This window comes from Narcine bancroftii, chromosome 1 (genome assembly GCF_036971445.1).
Source record: "Narcine bancroftii isolate sNarBan1 chromosome 1, sNarBan1.hap1, whole genome shotgun sequence".
In the NCBI taxonomy this organism is placed as follows: domain Eukaryota; kingdom Metazoa; phylum Chordata; class Chondrichthyes; order Torpediniformes; family Narcinidae; genus Narcine; species Narcine bancroftii.
Window position 1 is genome coordinate 493,667,275 of NC_091469.1, and position 27,038 is coordinate 493,694,312.

Consider the following 27,038-nt stretch of genomic DNA (forward strand, 5'->3'; position numbering starts at 1 on the left):
ATTTGATAGAAGTATTTAAGATTATGAAAGGGATAGACAGAATGGATGTGGATAGACTATTTCCGTTAAGAGGAGGAAAGTTTAAAACAAGAGGACATGAGTTAAGAATTAAGGGGCAGAGGTTTAGAGGTAACATGAGGGGGAACTTCTTTACTCAGAGAGTGGTAGCTGTGTGGAATGATCTTCCGGGAGAAATAGTGGCGGCGGAGTCAATTGTATTATTTAAGAAAAGGTTGGACAGGTATATGGATGAGAAGAAGATGGAGGGTTATGGGCATTGTGCAGGGAGGTGGGACTAGAAAGGGGTGTTTGGTTCGGTGCGGACTAGAAGGGCCTAATGGCCTGTTTCCGTGCTGTAATTGTTATGTTATGTTATATTGTTGGGAAATGGAGCGAGCTCGGGAGAGAGCAATGTTTTGTCCTGAGCCTTTTTCTCGATGCGAGGGAAGGTTTGAGATGTTCCACACCAATCAGCCTGGTTCTTGATGGCTTGGAGTGGGGGCTGAGAATGAGATGCAGGGGGGGACCATCAAAGGGAGGTCGATAAGCAGGGCAGACGTTTATCAGTTCGTTTGTTCACCTAGTTACCATTGCAACATGGGGTGAGTGGAAACACTGCTCCAAACTGTGTTTGTTGCAAAATAGTTGAGGAGATGTTTACCCTTTACCTATGTGAAGCATCTGGGTGTAGAAGGGGGAGGTCGTTCTTGAAAACTTGCAGACGGCAACTACAAAACTCAGAGGGAGAAGATGAAGTATGAAAGTAGCGCGCAAATACAAATGTAAAGAATAAAAGAGAGAAGGGTTAGAGATTGGAGTTGGATGAACTCCGGATTATTCGGGAGACAGAGGGGGTGATTGGCAGGAGTTACAGGGACGCTATCACACGTAGGAGGCAGGAGGAGAGTAAATGTGTGACAGTCAGGAGAGGGAAAGGGAAGAGACAGTTCATGGCTGCCCTATGGCCATTATCCTCAATAACAAGTATACCATTTTGGATACTGATGGGGGTGGGGGACCTACTGGGGACAAGCCATGGAGATCAGGTCTCTGGCACAGATTCTGGACCTGTGGCTAAGAAGGGAAGGGAGGAGAGGAGGCGAGCTGTAGTGATAGGGGATTTCATCGTTAGGGGAGAGATAAGAGGTTCTGTGGAGGAGATCAAATATCCCAGGTGGTCTGTCGCCACTATGGTGCCAGGGTCTAAAATATCTCAGATCGAGTTTACGGCATTCTCAGGAGAGGGGCGGTGGGCAGCCAGATGTTGTGGTCCATGTAGGGACCAATGACGTGGGTTGGAAGAGTGAGGAGGTCCTGCAAGGAGAGTTCAGGGAGTTAGGCACTAGGTTGAAGGACAGGACCTCCAGGTTAGTGATCTCAGGATTGCTGCCCATGCCACGTGCTAGTGAGGTTAGAAATAGGAGATAATGCAGCTTACCACGTGGCTAAAGACGATGTGGGGGGAGGGCTTCAGGTTTCTGGATCATCGGGCTCTCCCAGGGAAGGTGGGACGTGTTCCGACGGGATGGTTTACATCTGAACTGGAGGGGACTGATATCCTTGCGGGAAGGTTTGCTGGTGCTGGGCCAGTAGGTTTAAATTAGATTTGCAGGGGGAGGGGAACCAGAGTGATAGAGCAGATAGAGGAGAGGAGGAGGGAAAAGATGATGTGAAAATTACATGCACCGTTAGAGTCACCGGGTTGTACGTGGTGAAAATGCTCTCAGGTGCATCTAGTTCAGTGCAAAGAGTGTTGTAGGAAAGGCAGACGAGTTTAGAGCGTGGATTGGCATGTGGGATTATCACATGGTGGCCATTAGTGAAACTTGGTTACAGGAGGGGCAGGACTGGCAGCTCAATGTTCCAGGCTTCAGTTGCTTCAGACGAGATAGAACAGGGAGCGATGAAAGGGAGGAGTGGCACCACTCGTCAGGGAAAATATCACAGCTGTGCTCAGGCAGGACAGACCAGAGGGCTCGGCTACTGAGGCTATATGGGTGGAGTAAAAACACGACGCTGGAGAAACTCAGCGGGTTGAACTGTGAACTTTATGCAGCAAACATAAAGATACAGAACCAATTTCTGGCTTGAGCCTTCATAACGGTCGGGAAAAATGTCTGCAGGAGACTGAACAAAATGGTGGGGTGGAGGGGCAGGTGGAAGAGCACAGGCCCGCGGGTAGGAGGGAGGGAGGGCACAGCAGAAATGGGGGGAAGTGGGATGGCTCTGTGAGGGAAGGGGGTGGAGAGCTGGAGGGATGGGAAGGGTAGGAAGATTGGAGACCATCAGAAACCCGAGAAGTCGGATGTTAATGCCGTCCAGACGGAAGATCAGGTGGTGTTCCTCCAATTTACAGGTGGTCTGGTGGGATAGTACATGAGGCCATGGACAGACGTGTGGCTATGGGAGTGGGATGCAGAACTGAAGTAGTTGGCCCCTGGGAGGTCCTTGTCACTGGTGCGGATGGGGTTAATGTGCTCAGAGAAGTGATCTCCCAGACTGTGCCCAGTCTCCTTGATGTAGAGAAGGCCACAACAGGAACACCTGTGTGGGCAGGTGGAGCTGGGACCCATGGCTACTCCTTTGAATTGTAGAAAGTGAGATGAGTCACAGGAGAAGCTATTGAGGGTGGGAACAAGTTCTGCCCGATGGAGGAGGGAGGGGGAGGACAGAGAATGGTTGGGTCTGTGGTAAAGAAAGAAACAAAAGGCTTTTGTACAGGGGATGGAGGTGTGTAGTTCATGGTCGAGTGAAATTGTGGAGAGGGGTGAGGGAGTGGAGGGGTGGGGGTGAGGGAGTGGAGGGGTGGGGTGAGGGAGTGGAGGGGTAGGGGTGAGGGTGTGGAGGGGTGAGGGTGTCTGAGGGAGAGGGTGTGGAGAGGAATGATGGTGAGTGAATGAGGGGAGTGAGGGTATGAAGGGAACGGAGGGGGTGAGGGTGTGTGAGTGTGAGGATGTGGAGAGGAGGGGAGGGGTAAGGGTGTTTGAGGGGAGGGAGGGTGGCAGGGTGAAGAGGGGATGGAGTTGGGATGAGGGAAGGTCTCCCACCCGAGTGAGGGTCATTTCTTCCCCCAGCCCCGTGAGAAGGGACGGATGAGGTTCCACAAGCTGCAGAACGTGGGCATCGCGCTGGATTACCTGAAGCACCGGCAGGTACAGGGACTAGCTGGATGGGTGATCCCTGCGGGTCTCTCCCCAAGCTGAGGGGTCCGTATCCCTGTCCCTGGGGGGTCTCTCTCTCAAACCACGTGGGGCCCTCTCCACATGACGGGAACCCCCTCTCCCCATGCTGGACTCCATCATCCGTGGGCTGGGCCCCCTCTCCTCATGGCGGGAACCCCCTGTCCCCATGCCAGAACTCCTTCTCCCCATGCCTGGACCCTCTCTTCGCATGCCAGGACCTCCTCTCCCCAGGCTAGGACGTCTTCTCCCCCTCCTGCGACCCATCCTCCCCGTGACAGGGACCCCCTCTCCCCCTCCTGGAGCCTTCTACCCCTATGGCAGGACCCTAGGTATGGCCACTCTAACCTTGATTCCCACAGGTCCGCCTGGTGAACATCCGAAATGATGACATCGCCGATGGGAACCCCTAAACTCACCCTGGGGCTAATCTGGACCATCATCCTGCACTTCCAGGTCAGTGCACGTCCCGAACCCTGACTGATGGTCACTGCATGTCCCGGACCCCCATCTGGTGGTCAGTGCGTGTCACGGACCTTCGGTCCTATGGTCAGTGTGTGTGCATCCCCTCTCCTCCCACTCCCTTCCCTAACTCTCCTCTAACTCTCCCCTCCCTCTCCCTTCTCTGCCTCCCCTCTCCCCCTCCCTCTCCCTTCCACGTCTCCCTTCCCCACTGAACGTCTCCCTTCCTCTCTCTTACCCACCACTCCCCTCTCCCTCCCTCTCCCTCCCTTGCCTCCCCTCTCCCTCCCTCTCCCTTCCACGTCTCCCTTCCCCACTGAACGTCTCCCTTCCTCTCTCTTACCCACCACTCCCCTCTCCCTCCCTCTCCCTCCCTTGCCTCCCCCTCCCTCCCTCCCTCTCCCTTCCTCATGTCTCCTTCTCCCTTCCCCGCCTCCCCTCCCCTCTCCCTCCCTCTCTTCGGCCTACCCCTCTCTCCACCCTCCCCTCCCACTCAGAATCAGAATTTATTGTTGTGTAGCAGCGTCGGAGAAAACTCTGCCAAAAATTACATTTAAAATAAATAAATCAGTGCAAAGGGAAGAGAAAGTGAGGGGTTGGTTGTCCGTTGAGGAATCTGATGGGGGTGGGGGAAGCCGTCCTTGTGCCGTTGGGGACTTGTCTTTAGGCTCCTGTACCTTTTCCGCCCGATGGTAGCAGATTGAAGAGGGCCCGGCCTGGCTGGGTTCTTTGAGGACAGAGGTTGCTTTATTAAGACCCCGCCTCATGTAGGTGCTTTATTAAGACGACGGAGTGAAGTCGGGAGCCTGTGATGTCACAGCCGAGTTAACAACCCTCGGGAGTTTTTTCTTGTCCTGAGAGTTGGCGCCTCCACACCAGGCAGTGATGTAACTGGCCAGAATGCTCTCCATAGTCCTCCTGTGGAAGTTTTCCAGAGTCTTTGGTGACACCTGACAAAGTCCAATCGCTGGCGAACCTTCTTTGTGATTGCATCAACGTGGAGGCTCCAGGACAGATCCTCGGAGATGTTGGCACCCAGGAATTTGAAGTTCTTGACCCCTCTCCACTACTGAGCCCACGATGGGGACTGGATCGTGTTCTCCTGACTTCCTCCTGAAGTCCACGATCAGTCCCTTCATTTTGCTAACACTGAGCACAAAGTTGTTGTTGTTTGTAGCAACGCAAAGAACAGACCCATCCTCCTCCTGTGCATGTGACCTGACCCATCCTCCTGTACACGTGACCTGACCCATCCCCCTCCTGTACACGTGACCTGGCCCATCCCCCTCCTGTACACGTGACCTGGCCCATCCCCCTCCTGTACACGTGACCTGACCCATCCCCCTCCGGTACACGTGACCTGACCCATTCCCCTCCAGTACACGTACAGACCCTGACCCATCCTCCTCCTGTACACGTGACCTGGCCCATCCCCCTCTGGTACACGTGACCTGGCCTATCCCCCTCCGGTACACATGACCTGACCCATCCCCCCTCTGGTACACGGGCTTATTGTGATTCTGCCGACCACTGTGGTGTTATCGGCAAACCTTCCTTCTGGTTTTCTCTCCATAGGATGGTGATGGTTCCTTTCAGTTAGTTTGGGGGTGTTTTTATATGAGGATACCCCCACTCCTCAGAAAGGAACAGCATGTGTGTGAATGGATTTAGGTGAGTAGGGGGTTGCACAGGTCTAGACCCACTCTCTTGACATCCCCTCCTGGATCCAGCAGCATGGTGAGGTCCAAGACGCCTGGGGAAGATCTGTTGCAGTGAATGGCCAGACCAAGCTTCAATGAAAGGGATGCCCTTTCTGCACTTCACGGCATGTGTTTGCTCGATGGCCATTGACCCTACAAGAGGGTTCTTCCGCCTTCGAGAGGTCTTGTTTTACATCCTGCAGGGTGTCTAACCACCCTCCGCACCAGGCAAGCCTGGTGGGGGAGAGGTTTAGTCACTGACCACCTGACCATGCGACAGGTAGTACTGGGTTACCTGGTACCAGTAGCACTCAAACGAGTGACCTGAGACAATTTATAGATAGCACTGGAATTGTGCCTGGCCACCCCCCCCCCCTCCACTTCCCTCTCCTCCCCCCTCCCCTCCCTTCTTTCTCCACTCCACCCATCCCTCCCTTCCCTCTCCATCCCTCCCTCACCTCTCCACCCCTCCCCCTCTCTAACCCTCCCTCCCAACTCCAAACTCCCTTTCCTCCCATCGCTCCCTTCCCTTCTCCACCCCCCCTCCCCTGAAGCGTGCCCCCGGTTCCCTCCCTGGGCCCTGTCGAGGTTGGAGCAGGGGGTTGTAGTTGGTCCATTTGGCCGTGACCAGGTTGTGCAGCGCGAGGACTGGGCAATGTGGCAGGAGCTATGACCCTGTGTCTTGTGTCGGTAGATATCGGACATCCAAGTGAGCGGTCAGTCAGAAGATATGACGGCCAAGGAGAAGCTGCTGCTGTGGTCACAGAGGATGGTGGAAGGTTATCGGGGCCTGCGCTGCGACAACTTCAGCAGTAGCTGGAGGGACGGCAAACTCTTCAATGCTGTGATTCACCGTCACAGGTATGGGGCTGACACCCCAAGCAGGTGTGCACACCCCTCACACACCCACCCTCACACACCCCTCACACACCCACCCCTCACACATCCACCCACCCACCCACACACCCACCCACCCACACACACACCTCTCATACTCACACCCCTCACACACACACACACTCACCCACCCAGACACACACCACCCCACACACACACATCCTTTACACACCCTAGACATACACCCTCACACTCCCACACCCACCCACCCACTCACACTCCCACACCCACCCACCCACTCACACACACACCCACTCACACACACACCCCACTCACACACCCACCCCCCACTCACTCACACACACTCACACACCCACACCCACCCATCCACTCACACTCCCACACCCACCCACCCACACCACCCACACACTCACACTCCCACACCCACCCACCCACTCACCCCACCCACTCAAACACACACTCACCCACTGTAGTGTGCGTCGAAAGAACCAAAGACTTATTGATCCAAACCAAGGCTTTTATTAACTAAAAGACTGGAGCATATCACAAGTAGGTCGACCAGTCCAGAATGGCCTGGTCTGGCTAGGAGCAATCCTTTAAGACCTGCCAGTAGGTGGGGCTACACTCTCAGCCAATCACAGTCATCCTGCACGACCATCTGTACATAGACACATTGGTGATAGAATCTGTACGATCACATTCACCCCTTCTTTGAGAACCGACACCAGGGTGGATGGGAGGTTAAGGGCTTGTACCGGTCAGGGGCCTGACCATCCGGCGTGACCGCCATGGCACCGGGATTGGGGTCACCAGAGTCATGTCACCGGATGCGGCCACTGCTTCGCTCAATTCCCCAATGGCGTTGTCGACTGTCTGGCCTGAGCTGGTGGGGTGGTGCTGGTTCCTCTGTTCAAGCACATGACCTGGGGGAGAAGGAATAGTGGGAGGTTGGGTTAAAGGCACTGCTGTGTCTGATCCGGCTTGGGCTAGGTCCTTTACCGAGACTGTGTCCTCCTGTCCGTCCGGGTACTCAATGTAGGCATAATGCAGGTTCGCATTACTCGGTCAACCAAGGGGTCGTTCTTAGAGTACCGGACGTGGCGTCGTAAAACGACTGGACCGGGAACCGTGAGCCATGCAGGTATGGTCGTACCCGACTCGGATTTCCTCGGGAAAGAGAACATCCTTTCATGGGGGGTGGCATTGGTCGCGGTGCATAGGAGGGAGTGGATGGAGTGTAGGACACTAGTGAGCGCATCCTGCCAGCGAGAGGTGGGGAGACCTTTGGATTGGAGGGCAACCGTAACCACTTTCCAGTCGGTGGCATTCTCTCTTTTGCGTGGGTTATAGCTGGTGGTCCTGCTTGAAGCAATACCACGCTCCAGAAGGTACTGCCGCAGCTCTGCGCTCATAAACGAGGACCCCCTGTCACTGTGGATGTAACTGGGATACCCGAAGATGGTGAAGATGCTGTGCAGGGCCTCTATAATTGAGGAGGCAGTCATGTCCGAGCAGGGCACAGCGAACGGGAAGCAGGAGTACTTGTCGATGGCCGAAAGGATGTAGGTGTTACGGTTGGTCGACGGTAGGGGCTCCTTGAAGTCTACGCTGAGACGCTCAAAGGGGTGGGTGGCTTTGATGACGTGGGTGTTCTCCAGACACAAGAAGTGGGGCTTGCCCTCAGCGCACACCAGGCAGGCTCGGTTCATGGAGCGAATCTCCTCGACCGTGTAGGGCAGGTTGTGAGCCTTAACGAAGTGCGTGAACCTAGTGACCCCTGGATGACAGAGCTCCTCATGGAGTTTCTGCAGCCTGTCCAGTTGTATGTTGGCACAAGTCCCCCTGGAGAGCGTACCTGGCGGATCATTGAGGTTACCTGGCCGATACAGTAGGTCATAATTAAAGGTGGAGAGCTCGATTCTCCACCTGGTGATTTTGTCATTCTTGATTTTACCTCGCTGGGTATTGATAAACATGAAGGAGACCGTGCGTTGGTTGATCAGTAGCGTAAAGCGCCTGCCAGTGAGGTAGTGTCTCCAACAATGTACTGCTTCGACTGTGGCCTGGGCCTCTTTCTCGACAGAGGAGTGTCGGCTCTCAGAACCCTGAAGGGTTCTGGAGAAGAAGGCTACCGGCCGGCCGACCTGGTTCAAAGTGGCCGCCAGTGCAAAGTCGGACGCATCGGTCTTGACTTGGAACAGAATCGACTCGTCGATTACATGCAGCGTTGCAGCAGCGATGTCCAATTTGATGCGGTCGAAGGCCGCTCTGGGTTCAGTTGACAGGGGGGGAAGGAGGTGGTCTTAATGAGTGGCCGTGCCTTGTCAGCATAGTGTGGAACCCATTGGACATAGTAAGAGAAAAAGCCCAGGCAACGTCTGAGATCCTTCTGGGTGTGGTGGGGGGGGGGGGGGGGGGTGGGTGGCGTCCATGAAGGGATGGATGCGGTCAGGGTTGGCATCACCACCCTGTTCTCCACCACACAACCCAGAATTGCGAGCTGAGTGGTCCGGAAGACACACTTGTCGAAATTGTAGGTCAAGTGCAGCTGAGTTGCAGTCTGAACAAATTTCTCAAGGTTGACATCTTGATCCTTTGTGTCATGGCCTCAGATGGTGACATTGTCCGGATACGGGAAAGTAGCAGTTAGCCCATTCTGGTCCACCATCCGGTCCATTTCCCGCTGGAAGACCGCGACGCCATTTGTGACCCCAAAGGGTAACCTGAGGAATTGATACAGCCGCCCATTTGCTTCGAAGGCTGTGAATGGTCGGTCTTCTCGTCGGATCGGGAGCTGATGGTAGGCTGAACATGTCAATGGTGGAAAATACACAGTATTGGGCGATCTGATTCACCACATTCGTGATCCGTGGAAGGGGGTACGCATCCAGGAGCATCAAGTGGCTATAGTCAACCACCATCCGCGGCTTCTCCCCGTTTTTAACAACCACTACCTGGGTCCTCATGGACTTGAATTAGGTTCGATAATGTCTTCATCCAGCAGTCTGCACACCTCATTTGTGATAAATTTCCTGTGTTCAGAACTATATTGCCGGCTTTTGGTGGTCACAGGCTTCCAGCCAGGGGCGAGAATTGTGAAAAGTGCCGGTGGAGCAATTCAGAGGGTGGAGAAACTACAGGTGAGGCCCCAGGGCGCGGGAGGTTCCCGGGGTGGAGTGGTTACAGACAGAGAGTGGAGCGTGAGGCCCCCCAAAGTGCAGGGAAATGGTTTGAAACTAGCACTGAAAATCCAGTCCCAGCAGTGCAGGAAATAGTTTGAAGTCTGTGAATGTGATGCCCTGGACTTTCAGGGTCGCCACGCAGTACCTCTTTACCCCAGTCAAGTGCGATCTGGTCACCAATGAAATTCTCTGTGTAGTGGGGAGAATAGTTAGTCCGCAACAGTGGGCCAGGTCCGTGCAGATAAGACTGTCAGTTGACCCAGAGTCAAATAAGCAAGAGGTATAGTGTCCATGCACGTTAATCAGTTCCATTGCTTTTGTGAGGGGTTGGGGGAAGTCCTGGTCGAGGGTTATTGATGCAGAGACTTGTAATGAGGACAGTGGAGACCTGCGTGATGACGTCACACAAACAGTGGGACCTGGAAAAACAGTGCCAGGGAGGTGGTGTTGCTGCCTGCAGCCAACGGTAAGTGTTGGGGGTCACTGCTTGCCGTCGGCAGTGGGGCGGTCAGCGGTAGTGGGTCCCTGGTTGGCAGCGTCGGGTCCCCGGTCAGCAGCGTCGGTTGGTACCGGGTTGGCATCGTCGGTTGTGGTGGCAGGTCCCCGGTTGACAGCAGCGGCGGGTCCCTAGTCGGTAGCGGCGGTGATTACCTGGTCAGCTGCCTCGGTGGTGGCGGGCCCCCAGTCGGCAGCAGGTCCCTGGTTGGCAGCGGCAGCCGTTGAGGTCGGGGCTGGGACCTGGTCGGACGTTGATTCGTGAGGTAGGGTGAACGTCATTGTCGTGAGGGTGGGTTGTACCTTCCGCGCTCGGCGTCTGCCCCGTGACGTCAGGCGCTGCTGCGTGGTGGAGCCCTTGCTCTCATTGGACGAGAGCTTTGAGGAAGAAGTGTTTGAAATGGAGAGTGGCGGTTGGGCTTCACATGAGGCACTGTGTTTGATGGTGGTCATTTTGGAACGACAGACTACAGCAAAGTGACTGGCTTTTCTTGCCGGGCACTGGGACCTGCTGTGCTTGTTCCTCCCGCAGAAATAACACTTTGGGGTTGCATCGGGCAGCGTAGCGGCAGTAGTAGGGTAGAGGGAGGGCATCCTACTCACATCAGAGGGTGATTTCCAACCCCGAGAGTACATGTCCATACTTAAGATCGCAGCCTCCATCGTCTCTGCGATCTGGATCATGTCCTCTAGGTTTTCTCCCCCGTGCTCTAGCAAGCGCTGCCTCACCTCATTCGATCGAACCCCGGCCACATAGGCATCCCGAATGAGATCATCTGTCGTCTCCGCAGCAGTTCTGTCTGTGCAGGCACAGTCCCTGCCCATTGCCCTTAGTGACTGAATATCAGCTCTACAGGACTTCCCGGGCTGTTTCCTCCTTGTTGCAAGTTTGTACCGAGTGTAGACCGTGTTCACCGGTCGCTCGTAGAGCCCTTTCAGCACCTTCATGGCTGTGGCGTAAGTGGTCGCGTCCTGGATGCTCTGGTAGACTCTTGGGGACACCAGAGTCATCAATATTAGTAGTCGATGGTTGTCCTCTATCACGGCAGGGTCAGAGAGTTGTAAGTGTGTTTCGAAGTATCTCACCCAGTGATTAAAGTCATTCGAGGCTGTAGCTGACTGTGGGTCGATGTTGAGGTGTCCCAGCTGTAGGATACGCTCCAACCCTTCAAAACTTTTAGTTAATAAAATTGTAGAGCGCGTCGAAAGAACCAAAGACTTGTTGATCCAAACCAAGGCTTTTTCAGTATGACCTGGTCTGGCTAGGAGCAATCCTTTAAGACCTGCCAGTAGGTGGTGCTACACTCTCAGCCAATCACAGTCATCCTACATGACCATCTGTACATAGACACATTGGTGATAGAATCTGTCCTATCACATTCACCCACTCACACACAGACACACACACACCCACACAGACACACCCCTTACACACTCCACACAAACACCCACACACATACCCAGACACACATGCACCCCATACACCCATTCACACACACACTTACACACCCACCCACCCACTCACACTCCCAACCACCCACTCACACACACCCACACAGACACACACCCCACACACTCACACCCCACATACACACACCAACTGACACACACTCCTTAGACACCCACACATACACCCCACACACTCACCCACCCACCCAGACACACACACACCCCACACACTCACACAACACATTCACACACACACACCCAGATACACACATTGCACACAGGCACACACACACCAACAAACCCACCCAGATACACACACGCCCCTTACACTCAAACACACACACACACCACACATGCTCACACACACACCCCACATGCTCACACACACACCCCACACTCACACATACACTCACGCACACACTCACACCCACCCAGACACACATACACCCCACACACACACACACCCACACATCCACACACACCCACAAACCCACCCGGACACTCAAACACACACTCACACACACACCCCACATACTCACACACACACCCTTCACACACCCCACACACACACTGCTTACACATCCCACACACTCACGCACACACTCCCACACCCACTCACACACCCCACATATGCACAAACACACCCACTCCCACCAACCCACCCAGACGTACACACCCCCTACACTTACACATGCACCAACACACACACCCACAAACCCACCCAGACACACACACCCACAAATCCACCCAGACACAAATACACTCACACACACCCACCTAGACACACACTCCACATGCTCACACACACATCCTTCACACTGCCCACACACATACCACTTACACAACTCACACACGCACACACCCACTCACACACACCTACACACTTCACACTCACACAAAAACACCCACTGACATACACACCTCTTTCACACCCCACACACTCACACATCCACACACCCATACACACCCCATACACATACACTCACATACACACCCTCACTCACCCCACACACACACCCTTTACACACCCCATACACTCACACACACAATCACACACACTCATCCACCCACCCACTCACACATTCACCCACCCAGACACACACACTTCACATACACATCCACACACACAAACCCACCCAGACACACACATGCCTAGACACACACACGCTTGCACACACACACCCCTTACACACTCCACACTCACGTACACCACACACACACCCAGATACACACGTACCCCATACACACACTCACACACCCACACAGACACACACACCCCACACACACACACCAACTGACACACACCCCTTACACTCCCACACACTCACCCACGCACTCATCCACCCACCCAGGCACACACACATTCACACAACACATTCACACACACACACACGCCCCTTACACTCAAACAAACACACACCCACACATACACACCCCTTTCACACCCCACACGTTCACAGATACACCCCACACACTCACCCACCCACCTAGACACACAGTCACACACACACACACAAAACCCATCAAACACACACACCCCTTACACACACCACACACTCACACATACACCCCTCACACCCGCACATACACATACACCCACACACACTCACACAACCCATTCACACACCCACAAACCCACCCAGACACACACACCCACAAACCCACCCAGACACACACACCCACAAACCCACCCAGACACACACACACCCCACATGCTCACAGACACACATCCCACAGACACACCCCACTCACACACTGCTTACCCATCCCACATACCCACTCACACACACCCCACATACGCACAAACACATCCACTCCCAACAACCCACCCAGACACACACACCCCCTACACTTACACACACAACACACACTCACACATACACCCACACACACCACTTACACACTGCACACACTCACACATACACCACACAGACACACACACCACCCACTCATACACACACCCACCCAGTCACACACACACTCACCCACCCACTCACACATGCACCCACCCAGTCACACACCCCACACAAAAACACACTCACACCCCACACACTCACACAACACATTCACACAACACATTCACACACACACACCCAGACACACACACCCCACACACTCACACAACACATTCACACACACACACCCAAAATCCCACCCAGACACACACATGCCCCTTACACTCAAAACATACACACACCACACTCACATCCATACACACCCCTTTCACACCCCACACACTCACACACACACACTCACCCACAAACCCACCCAACACACATGCCCACGCACACACCCCTTACACACTGCACACACTCACACATACACCCCTCACACACCACACACCCCTTACACACACAAATACACCCACACACTCACACAACCCATTCACACACACCCACAAACCCACCCAGACACAAATACACTCACACACACACCCACCTAAACACACACCCCACACTCTCACACATCCCACACACTCACACATACACTCACACACTCACCCACTCACACACACCCACTCACACACACCCCACATACGCACACTCACCAACTCCCACCTAGACACACACACCCCCTACACTTACACACATACCAACACACACTCACACACACCCACACACACACCTAGTCACACATTCACACATACACCCACATATACTCACCCAGACACACATACCCACACCCACACACTCACACAAACACCCACACACACCACTTACACACTGCACACACTCACACACCCAACCACCCACTCACACAACCCCACCCACTCACACACACACCCAATCACACACACTCACCCACCCACTCACACACGCACCCACTCACACACAGACACACACCTCACACAAAAACACACAAAAATACCCACTCACATACACACCCCACACATCTACCCACCCAGACACATGCACCCCACACACTTAGACACACACCCACCCACACATCAACACACACACACAAACCCACCCAGACACAACACCCCTTTCACAGCCCACACACTCATCCACACACTCACCCACCCACCCAGACACACACACACCCCACACACTTATCCACCCACTCACACACACCCACCCACACATCCACACAGAGACAAACCCACTCAGACGCACAGTCACTCACACACACCCCACACACACCCCACCCACTCACACACACACCCAGACATACCCTCCCACATACTCAGACCCCACACACACACCCACCCACTCACACACACCCCACCCACTCACACACACACCCAGACATACCCTCCCACTCACACATACCCCACACTCTCACCCACCCAATCACACACACATCCACCCAGAAACACATACCCATACACACACCCACTCACACACCCACCCAGACACACATACCCCATACATACATCCACACACACTGTTACACCCACCCACCCACTTACACACACACATCACAACCTCTCATATACCCTCACACACCCTTCCCCACCCCCACTGTTCCCTCTCCCCATCGTTCCACACCCCACCATTCCCCACCCCCCAACATTCCTCTCCCCCAAACATTCCTCACCACCTACTTTTCCCTATCCCTACCCTTCCCCACCCCCACCGTTTCCTACCCCACCGTTTCCCACCTCTACCCTTCCCCACCCCCACTGTTCCTCCCCATATCATTCCCCTTCCCCACCCCCCACCCCCAACTGTTCCCTGCCCCATCGTTCCCCACCCCCACCATTCCCCACTCGCACCATTCCCCACCCCCACCATTCCACAGCCCTACCCTTCCCCAACCCCTACTATTCCCTCCCCTCACTGTTCCCCCATTGTTCCCTCTCCCCATCGTTCCCTACCCTAACCCTAATCCTAATCTGCATCCCCGGAACGTTTCAAACGGTGCGAGGAAACTGGAGCCCCCGGGGAAAACCCACGCAGATACGGGGAGAACGTACAAACTCCTTACAGACAGCGCGGGATTCAAACCCTGGTCCCGATCACTGGCGCAGTAACGGTGATGCACTAAGCGCTACGCCAACCGTTGCCACCTTTTCTTGGACTTTTTCTCTTTCACTCTGCCTCTCTCTTCCCCCCCCGTCTTTCTCTCTCCCTCTCTCTCTCATTCTGCCTCTCTTTCCCCCTCTCTCTCTGTCTTTCTCTCTCCCCCCGTCTCCCCCTCTCTCTCTCTCCCCCTCTCTCTCTACCCCCACCCTCTCTCTCCCTCTCCCTCTCTCCCTGTCTCTCCCTCTCTCTCTGCCTCTTGCCCTTCTGTCCCAGTGCTGGAGCACCTCTCTCAGCCCGCCCAGACCTGGGTGTGTATGCTCTGCCATGTTTGGACCTGTCCCTGGGATGCTGTCTTGGAGCAGGGGTATGTCATTTTTGCAGGGAGTGCCTTGGCTGCAATGAGCCCTGGCTGCTTTCACAGGGAGTGGCAGATAGAAAACGTTACCTGCAAGAAGGGAGAGACCCCCCCCCCTCCCATTACCCCACCTTCCTTCTCTCCTTGCTGCCTCTGGCTGTAACGCACCCAGCTGCTGCCCCACATGGATCGAGCTGCCGTGGTCTGTGGAGGAAGCTCAGAGGCAGCATGTTAGACTCTCTGAAGTGGAGGAGGAGGAGGAGGACAAGGCATCACTTCAGCAGCTCCTCGGGGTCGGGGTCGAAGTCCCTGTCGGAGCCTGATGACCGTGTGGTGATGCTGTGTGAGGAACTGCCCTCTCCTGCCTCTCCCCACTCTGGCAACGCGGAGCTTGGAACAGTCTATTCCCTGCGGCTCACAGAGGTGTAAGCACGACCTGCTCGCTCGCCTAGGACCTGTGTGTTCTGTCTGCCCCACACCCCTTCTCCTCACCACCACTCCCTCCCCCTCGCCCCTCCCCATCTCCCCCACCCTCGGATCTCCCCCACCCTCACCCCTCCCTTCCCCTCATCCCCATGCCCTCCCCTCTCCCCCACCATCTTCCCTCCCCACCCTCATTCTCTCCCCCCACCCTTTCCCCTCTCCCTCCCTCCCAATCTCCCCATCCTCTTCTCTTCCTCCCCTCATCCCCTCCCCCATTCCCCTCACACTTTCCCCTCCCTCTCCTCTCCCTTCCCCTCACCCTCTCCCCTCCTTTCCATCCCCCAGTCCCCCCACCTTCTTCCCATCCCTTCATTCCTCTCCCCCTTGGACCCACATCCCCTCTCCCCTTCTCCTCTATCTCCCCTCATTCCCTCTCTCCTCTCCTACCTCTCACCTCCTCTCCCTCCTCTCATTCTCCCTTCTCTCTCCCCATCTTCCCCCTTCCTCCCTCCCTCTCTCTCCCTCATTCTCTACCACATTCCCTTCATCTTGCAATAGTTATTCCTCCTTTTCTCCTTGAACCTTGCTCTAACTTTCCTCCCTCTTCCCTCTTCCTCAATCTCTCTCCCCTCCCTCAATCTCTCTCTTCCCCTCTCCCTCATTCTTTCTACCATCTCAATCTCTCTCTCCCACTCCCTCTCTCTTTCTCTCTCTCCTGCTCTCCCTCTCTCTCTCTTTCTACCCCCTCCCTCTCAAACCAGCCTTTCTCCCCTTGACTGTCTCTGTCCCTCAACCTAGCCCTTAACAACACACTCTCTCTCTAATCCTCCCTCTCTCCACTCCCAGTCTCCACCCTCCTGCATGTGTTAGCTGGTTCTGGATGAGCCTTAGGGCAAGGTTTAGCTTCTGTTCTCTTTGACAAGTTGCCTGAATGCTCCAAACCCTTTGCATGAGGTGGAATTTCGACATGCTACTGAAACAGCCAGGGGCTCGCACTGAGCTGGTCACCTGCTGGACAGTGCATCAGTCAGGGGACAGTGCCCGGCAGCAGTGGCTGATGGTTTGGAATACAGAAGCTGACCAGTTCTGGTCTCCTCTGTCTGTCCCCACCAGTCAGTCATGTCCATTCCCACTGGTCAGTCATGTCTGTCCCCACCAATCAGTCACGTCTGTCCCCACCGGTCAGTCTGTGTCTGTCCCCACCCTAGCCCTAGTCCTAGAATAGCTTGGCCAAAGATGCATGTTCCGGAATGTTCTCAGGGTCTATAGTCATATGGTGTCTGGACTGGAAGTTACTTCCAGTTGGCTTCCCTCTCTCTCTCCCTCTCCATCTCTCTCCCTCTTTCTCCCTTCCCTTCTCCTCTCTCCCACTCTTTTTCTTTCATTCCCTTCCCCCTCTCTCTTTCTCCTTTCCTCTCTCCCTCTCTTTTCTCTTTCTTTATTCCTTCCTATTTCTCTCCGCCCCCTACCTTTCTCTCTCTCTCTCCCTCTCTCACTGTCTCTTTCTCTATCTCTCTCACACACACACTCTTATCTATCCCTGTCTCTCACTATTTCTTCGTCTCACACTCTCTCACACCCTCACCCTCTCCATCCTCACCCCCTCTATCTCGTCACAGACGAGATGTTTCTTCATCCAGAAAGTGTTGAAATGTTTGCATCTCTACCCTGGACCTCCTATCCTTCCCCACTCCCATCCATCTCCTTCATCCCTCCCTCCATTTCCCTCCTTGATTTGTACATCTCACCTCACTCCCTGTCTCTCCTTCTTTAGACATCCACCTTCCTTCCTTTACCATCCTTTTTCCATCCACCCCTTCCTTCTCCATCCCCTCTCCTTCTCTCCATTCCCCTCCCTACCCCTTCTCCCTCTCTCCACCCCCTCTCTCCATCCCTCTCTCCCTCTTTCCATCACCCTCCCCTCTCTCCACCCCTCCCCTCCCCTCTTCCCCCTCCCCCTCTCCATCCCCCCTTCCCCTCCACACCCCTCCCCTCTCCCCACCCTTCATGTGCCCCCACTCTCTTGCTCCCTCTTTTCATGACTGTGTATCTGTTCTCCATGCAGGCCCTTGTTGATTGACATGAACAAGGTTTATCGGCAGAGGAACCAGGAGAATCTGGAGCAAGCCTTCACTGTGGCTGAGAAGGAGCTCGGCGTCACTCGACTGCTTGACCCTGAAGGTAAAATCAATTGGATTTGTTTTTGCTGTCTGCTCTGTTGTGTAACTCGCCCTCTCAACGCTCTCCCAACCCTGTGTACTTCCCTCCCCCCATCTCTCTCTCTCTCTCTCTCTCTCTCTCTCTCTCTCTCTCTCTCTCTCTCTCTCTCTCTCTCATAACTCTTTCCCTCCCTCCTTCCCTCTCTCTCTCTCCCTCTCCATCTCTCTCCCTCTTTCTCCCTTCCCCTCTCCTCTCTCCCACTCTTTTTCTCTCACTCCCTTCCCCCTCTCTCTTTCTCCTTTCCTCTCTCCCTCTCTTTTCTCTTTCTTTATCCCTTCCTCTTTCTCTCCGCCCCCGACCTTTCTCTCTCTCTCTCCCTCTCTCACTCTGTCTCTTTCTCTATCTCTCTCACACACACTCTATCTATCCCTGTCTCTCACTATTTCTTCGTCTCACACTCTCTTTCTCACACCCTCACCCTCTCCACCTTATGGATGTGGCCAACAAGGCCTGGTGCTGGGTCCTCGTAGTTTGCTGTTTATATTAACGATGTAGATGTAAGTGTTTTAACTGCGTGGCAGATGCCGGTGGAATTGGAGCCATTGTGTATGGAAGGTTTTCTAGGGCCAGTGTGAGCTGGATCAACAGGGAAGTGACTGACAAACAGCAGATGGAGTTGAAATGATTTGGGTGAAAATGGAAGGGACTGATTCTTGAGTTTGCAGACCGCACCAAATAGTGGAGTTATGGATGGTGAAGAGAATTTTCAAAGGGCAGTGCAGGATATAGATGTGGTGGAGATGGATTTAATCCAAAGGTTAAATATCAGATAGGGTTATGGACAGGGCTCTTCAGGACATTGATGTGTAGAGGATCAAGGATTCAGGCCACAGCTCCTGAAAGTGGCCTCACAAGTGACTTGGGTGGTCAATCTCAAATTCTTGGGTGTCAAAGTCTCCGAGGATCTGTCCTGGAGCCTCCATATTGATGCAAAGGTGAAGAAGGTTCACCCCAGCAGCTGGACTTTGTGAGGTGTCACCGAAGAGATTCAGTAGGTCACCTAAAACTCTTGAAAACTTCGACAGGTGGACTGTGCAAAGGATTCTGGGTGGTTACATCACTGTCTGGTACAGAGACGCCAGTTCTCAGGACAAGAATAAACCCCAGAGGGCTGTTAACTTGGCTGCAGCATCACAGGCACCAGACTTCACTCCATCGAGAACATCGACATGAGGCAGGATCTTAAAAAAGCAACTTATATCCTCAAAAATCCACGACCACCCAGGCCGGGCCCCTTCACTCTGCCACCATCAGGGAAGATGAGCCAAAGAGAAAAGTCCCAGTTCTGCTATTTTCCAACCAGGCAACATCCTGGTAAATTTCCTTTGCCCCCTCTCCGCAGCTTCCACATCCTTCCTATAATGAGGTGACCAGAACTGAACACAAGACTCTTAAGTGGGGTCTCACCAGAGATTTGTAGAGTTGTAACATGACCTCTCTACTCCTGAACTCAATCTCCCTATTAATGAAGCCCAGCATCCCATAGACCTTAACTATCCTATCAACCTGTGTGGCAACCTTGAGGGGTGTATGGATTTGGACCCCAAGGTCCCTCTGTTCATCCACACTCTTAAGTAACCAAACATTAACCCTGTCCTCAGCCTTCTGGTTTGTCCTTCCAAAATGCATCATCTCACACTTATCCAGATTGAACTCCATCTTCCACTTTTCTGCCCAAATCTGCATCCTGATCACATCTTTTAGTAACCTTCGACAACCTTCAGCTCCATCCACAACTCCTCCAACCTTTGTGTCATATGTAAACTTACTGACCCATCCTTCCGCCTCTTCAACCACGACCTTTATAAAAATAAATTAGAGGGCAAGGTTTCTAATTTGAACTGAAGAATCACCGATAATTTTTCTAAAGGAGGGCAAGTCCAGAAAATGTGAACCAAAGAAGCTTCAGCAATTTTACATTTGTTACCGAGAGGATTTATATCAGAGTAAAAACGAGACAATTTAACTTTAGTCATATGTACTCTATGGACCACTTTAAATTGGAATAAACAGGGTCATGCACAAAGGAAGGTCGAATTAATCAGATGAGGGTCCCAAACCTCAGCCGAGAATGGACGGTTCAATCCTGTTCCCAGTCTCTCTTGTCCTCAGTTCTTACTCGTTTACAAGTGTCAAATCCTTTTCATCTTCAGCGGGGACTCGTCAGGGTTGTCCTTTACATCCATTACTTTTTGACGCGGTATTGGAACCTTTAGCATTTACTCTTTGTGAAAGTAGAGGTTTTACAGGGATCCATCGGGACGATGTGGAACACAAGGCTTCCTTGTACGCAGGTGATCTTTTGCATTTTGTTTCTAATCCAGACGTTTCTTTACCAAGTTTCACTGGCTTCGCTTTCTCATGTTAGTCAGTTTTCTGGGTACAAGTTGAAACAGCATAAAAGTCAACTTTAACCTTTAAATGGTTTTACACCAAGTTATTTAATTTTCCTTTTAAGAATTAATTTACTTATCCCAGCATTTCAGTTACTAAGAGCTATAAACATCTTTCTAAGGAAATGTTTCTTCCCAGTTGAATCAGGTTAAATTATTATTATCGAGATGGTCGCCTTTATCACTCTCACTGATTGGTTCTATTAACTCTTTTAACATATTTTACCTTTTTCAGTCCGGACCATTTTTCATCCCTAAATCTTTTTTAATTCTCTTGACTCGCTTATTCCTTCCAACATTTGGCAGGGGAAACGTCCTGCTAAAATAAAGCTCATCTTCACAACGTCGAAGGAGATGGCAGACTGGCCTTCCCCAGTTTTAGATTTGATTATTGGGCCGTCATTGTTTGGAAGTTGACTCTTTAGTTACATTTTGACCAATTGGTCGACCGTCCTTCATGGGTAGAAATGGAATTAAAATGTACAAAGAAAACTTGTGATGGAAATTTTAGGATTTTTTTTGTGTTTCTCTTTATCTAAGTTAACTGATATCCGATATTTGAACATAGTTTGAGAATATGGGCCCAATTTAGGTTTTTCAGATTTCAGGATTTTCCCCTTGCCTGTCATGTTATATCTAATCACCTTTTTCAACCTTTGTTGCAAGATACCATCTTCAATGACAGGGACAGATTGGGTATTAAATGTTTCAAAGACCTTTATATTCATAACAATTTTACTTCCTTTGAACAATTGGTGGTAAAATTTAACTTACCAAACATGCATTTTTCTAGATATTTACTAGTCAGACATTTCATTTATTCCATTCATTCTCCACCTTTTTCTTCCCACCCACATCCCACTTTAAGTAATCCCTCTTCCATCGGTGCTCTGTGATTAGTAAGGAATTGCTTAAGGTGGGATGTGAGTGGGAAGGGAAGGTTGAGAATCACTGCTCTGGACCCAACTGTTACTGAAATATTTGGCTTGAGAAAAATTGTCATTGGCCCATTTCCTTTGGAGATCTGAAACGGTACACATAACGAGTTAATGAGGGAGGATTAAAAAGATAGTTTTCAAACTTTCTTTTCACCCACATCCCACCTGAAGCAATCCCTTCCTAATCACAGAGCACCGATGGCAGAGGGATTACTTCAGGTGGGATGTGAGTGGAAAGAAAAAGGTTGAGAACCACTTGTTTATTCTCAGATCCCTGACTTTCTGCAAATCCCTGAGGCAAACGTCCTCGATTTATTTTTTGATTTACAACTTTCTCATAAAGATTTAATATCTCTTATTTCCAATAATTTGCTTGATTTAAGAATGCCCTCATTAGTTAAGATGCTGACTATCCTTGAGTAGACTGTACTTAAGAATCCTCTCCAATGGTGGAAAGTTTATCTGACCCTCCAGTTTACATATATGTCACCTCTGCCTATGCCCCCAACTCCACTCCCCCTCCCATCACAAATGGCCCACACCATGTCCCCTTTTGTAACAGCAACGCTACCATGTAGATGGCAGATTAAATTTTATATTTTTTTTTTTTAAATTTTTTATTTTTCACACCATAAATCACAATAGCCATGATATACACTTTTTCTTTTCCACACATTTACAGTGACTTTTTCTCCCTCCCCCCTCCCTCCTCCCAAGCCACCCCCCCATCCCCCCCCCCTCTCATCCATTTTAGTTATACAATCTAGGTTGCATTAATTCAGTTAGACAATGTTGTCATTCAACAAAAATACACCAGAAATTCTACTGAGTCCATTCTTTTCTTTTCTTCTCCTTCCATCAACTTAGGTAATGTTTGTTCCCGGTAGGTTTTCGCTATTGTATTTAATGTAAGGCTCCCATACTTGTTCGAATATTTCAATATTATTTCTTAAACTATATGTTATTTTTTCTAATGGAATACATTTATTCATTTCTATATACCATTGTTGTATTTTCAAATTATCTTCCAATTTCCAGGTTGACATAATACATTTTTTTGCTACAGCTAGGGCTATCTTAACAAATCTTTTTTGTGCATCCTCCAAGTCAATTCCAAATTCTTTATTTTTTATGTTACTTAGGAGAAAGATCTCTGGATTCTTTGGTATATTGTTTTCTGTTATTTTATTTAATATCTGATTGAGATCATCCCAAAATTTTTCTACTCTCTCACATGTCCAGATTGCATGAATTGTTGTTCCCATTTCTTTTTTACATCGAAAACATCTATCAGATACTGTTGGGTCCCATTTATTTAACTTTTGCGGTGTAATGTATAGTCTGTGTAACCAATTATATTGTATCATACGCAGCCTCGTATTTATTGTATTTCTCATCGTTCCAGAGCATAACTTCTCCCATGTTTCCTTTTTTATCTTTATATTTAAATCTTGTTCCCATTTTTGTTTAGTTTTACCATTTGTTTCCTCATTTTCCTTTTCTTGCAGTTTAATATACATATTTTTTATAAATCTTTTGATTAACATTGTATCTGTAATCACATATTCAAGGTTACTTCCCTCTGGTAAACTCAAGTTGCTTCCTAATTTATCTTTCAAGTAGGATCTCAGTTGGTAATATGCCAGCGCTGTATCTCCCGTTATATTGTACTTATCTCTCATTTGTTCAAAGGATAAGAATCTACCTCCTGAAAAACAATTTTCTATTCTTTTAATCCCTTTTTTTTCCCATTTTCTAAAGGCAAGGTTGTCTATTGTAAAAGGGAGTAGCTTATTTTGCGTCAATATTAGTTTTGGTATTTGGTAATTTATTTTATTTCTTTCTACATGAATCTTCTTCCATATATTGAGGAGATGGTGTAATACTGGAGAAGTTCTATGTTGTACCAATTTTTCGTCCCATTTATATAATATGTGTTCAGGTATCTTTTCCCCTATTTTATCTAATTCTAGTCTCGTCCAGTCTGGTTTTTCCCTTGTTTGATAAAAATCTGATAGGTACCTTAATTGTGCGGCTCTATAATAATTTTTGAAGTTTGGCAATTGTAAGCCTCCTTGTTTATACCATTCTGTTAATTTGTCTAGTGCTATCCTCGGTTTCCCCCCTCTCCATAAAAATCTCCTTATTATTTTCTTTAACTCTTTGAAGAATTTTTCTGTCAGTTGTATTGGCAATGCCTGAAATAAGTATAGTATCCTTGGAAAAATGTTCATTTTAATACAGTTTATCCTTCCTATCAGTGTTAATGGTAGCTCTTTCCAATGCTCTAAATCGTCCTGTAATTTTTTCATTAGTGGATTGTAATTGAGTTTATATAATTGGCCTAGATTTTTGTTTATTTGCACACCTAGGTATCTTATTGCCTGCGTTTGCCATCTGAATGGGGATTCCTCCTTAAATTTTGAGAAATCCGCGTTATTCATAGCCATTGCTTCACTTTTATTTACGTTTATCTTGTATCCCGACACTTCTCCATATTCCTTCAATTTCTTATATAGTTCTTTTATTGATAGTTCTGGTTCTGTTAAGTACACTATCACATCATCCGCAAACAGACTGATTTTATATTCCCTGTCTTTTATTTTTATTCCTTTTATATTATTATCTCTTCTTATCGATTCTGCTAGTGGTTCTATAGCTAGCGCAAACAATAATGGTGATAGTGGGCATCCCTGCCGCGTTGACCTGCTTAAGTTAAATTGCTTTGATACATGTCCATTTACTGTCACTTTCGCTAACGGTCCCTTATATAATGCTTTAATCCAATTAATATACTTCTCCGGTAAACTGAATTTTTGCAATACTTTGAACAAGTAATTCCATTCTACTCTGTCGAAGGCCTTCTCTGCGTCTAAAGCAACTGCTACTGCCGGTGCTTTATTTCCTTCTACTGCATGAATTAAGTTAATAAATTTACAAATATTGTCTGTTGTGCGTCTTTTTTTGATAAATCCAGTTTGGTCTAAATTTACCATTTTCGGTACCTGTTCTGCTAATCTGTTCGCTAATAGTTTAGCTATTATCTTATAATCTGTGTTTAGCAGAGATATTGGTCTATATGACGCTGGTGAGAGTGGATCTTTCCCTTGTTTTAGTATCACTGTAATTATTGCTGTTTTACATGAATCTGGTAAGTTTTGTGTCTCATCAATCTGGTTGATTACATCCAGGAGGGGCGGTATTATTAGGTCTTTAAATGTTTTGTAGAATTCTATTGGGAGTCCATCCTCTCCTGGTGTCTTATTATTTGGTAAATTTTTTATTATCTCTTGTATTTCTACTGTTCCAAATGGTTCTGTTAATTTATTTTGTTCCTCTATTTGTAGTTTTGGTAGTTCAATTTTAGTCAAAAATTCATCTATTTTCCCTTCTTTCCCTTCGTTTTCGGTTCGGTATAATTGTTCATAGAATTCTCTGAAGTTTTCCTTAATTTCTTTTGGATTATATGTAATTTGTTTGTCTTTTTTCCTTGTTGCCAATACCATTTTCTTAGTTTGCTCTGTCTTAAGCTGCCATGCTAAGATTTTGTGTGTTTTTTCACCTAGTTCATAATATTTCTGTTTTGTCTTCATTATATTCTTCTCCACCTTATATGTTTGTAATGTTTCATATTTTATTTTTTTATCCGCCAATTCTCTTCTTTTGGTTGTATCTTCCTTTATTGCTAATTTTTTTTCTATGTTTATTATTTCCCTTTCCAACTGCTCTGTTTCCTGATTATAGTCCTTCTTCATCTTGGTTGCATAACTTATTATTTGCCCTCTAATGAATGCTTTCATTGCGTCCCATAGTATAAACTTATCTTCCACTGATTCCGTATTTACTTCAAAGTACATTTTTAATTGTTTTTCAATAAATTCTCTAAAATCCTGTCTTTTAAGTAGCATGGGGTTTAATCTCCATCTATACATTCTTGGAGGGATGTCTTCTAGCTCTATTGCCAATAACAGGGGTGAGTGGTCCGATAATAGTCTAGCTTTATATTCCGTTTTCCTAACTCTCCCTTGTATGTGGGCTGATAACAGGAATAGGTCTATCCTTGAGTATGTTTTATGTCTAGTCGAGTAGTATGAGTATTCCTTTTCTTTTGGGTTTTGTTTCCTCCATATGTCCACAAGTTTCATTTCTTGCATTGATTTAATTATAAATTTGGTTACTTTGTTCTTCCTGTTAATTTTTTTCCCCGTTTTATCCATATTTGGATCCAAATTCAGATTGAAATCCCCTCCTATTAGTATGTTCCCTTGCGTATTAGCTACCTTCAAAAAGATATCTTGCATAAACTTTTGATCTTCTTCGTTAGGTGAATATATATTAAGTAGATTCCAAAGCTCTGAATATATCTGACATTTTATCATAACATATCTCCCTGCTGGATCTATTATTTCCTCTTCTATTTTAAATGGCACATTTTTGCTAATTAATATAGCCACTCCTCTTGCTTTTGAATTATACGATGCTGCTGTTACATGTCCTACCCAATCTCTCTTTAATTTCTTGTGCTCCAATTCAGTTAAATGTGTTTCTTGGACAAATGCTATATCTATTTTTTCCTTTTTCAGTAAATTTAGTAGTTTCTTCCTTTTAATTTGGTTATGTATTCCATTAATATTTAGAGTCATATAGTTCAGCGTAGCCATTTTATATTTTGTTTATCTTCTCTTTCCGTTTTTCCATCATTACCTTTCCTCCTTTTCCATTTCTGTTTTCTTATTTTCAACTCTTTACCAGACAACATTCCTACAACATCCAACATTTTCCTTATTCTCCTATTTCTATCTTCTTTATCCCCAATCTCCCCTTCCCCTCCTGAGTTGCCCTTTATCCCTTGTCGGACAACCACATCTCCCCTCTCCATTTGGATTTGCGAATCCACTCGCAAGCGTCAACTGATTTTGCAGTGACCGCTCTTTTCCCCCACCCAGCCCCCCCCAGAAAAGATTTCGTTTTTTATATGTCACAAAGGTCACTCTTTTAGTTCCCTCCTTATTCTCTCTATTCCATTACCTTCCCTTATTAATTCTTGTCTATACTCTCTATGTTTTCCTCTAATTACAGATACTTTCACATATGCCCATTGTCTCTATTCACTCTTATACCTCTTTACCCGCATACATATCAATCGTGGTCATTTTTACCCTCCTTACCCGTCTTCATCCCTCAGTCTATTTTTGTCTTTACCCACATACATATCAATCGTGATAATTTTTGCTCTCATTACCCGTCTTCATCCCTCAGTCTATTTTTGTAATTGTTCTGCAAATTTTCGTGCTTCTTCTGGATCCGAGAATAGTCTGTTTTGTTGTCCTGGAATAAATATTTTCAATACCGCAGGATGCTTCAGTGTAAATTTATATCCTTTCTTCCATAAAATCGCTTTTGCTGCATTGAACTC

General features: G+C 49.2%; 1 protein-coding gene across 1 annotated transcript in view; it reads left to right on the forward strand.

Annotated features, from left to right (window-relative positions):
* Positions 1-3,079: 3,079 nt before the first annotated feature.
* Positions 3,080-27,038, forward strand: part of LOC138752014 (plectin-like) — a 168,924-nt gene continuing 144,965 nt past the window's right edge. The window contains 5 exon segments of the mRNA XM_069915172.1: positions 3,080-3,152; positions 3,542-3,586; positions 3,588-3,635; positions 6,036-6,202; positions 18,137-18,252. Coding sequence (XP_069771273.1) covers positions 3,093-3,152; positions 3,542-3,586; positions 3,588-3,635; positions 6,036-6,202; positions 18,137-18,252 — 436 coding nt within the window. The 5' untranslated portion in view covers positions 3,080-3,092.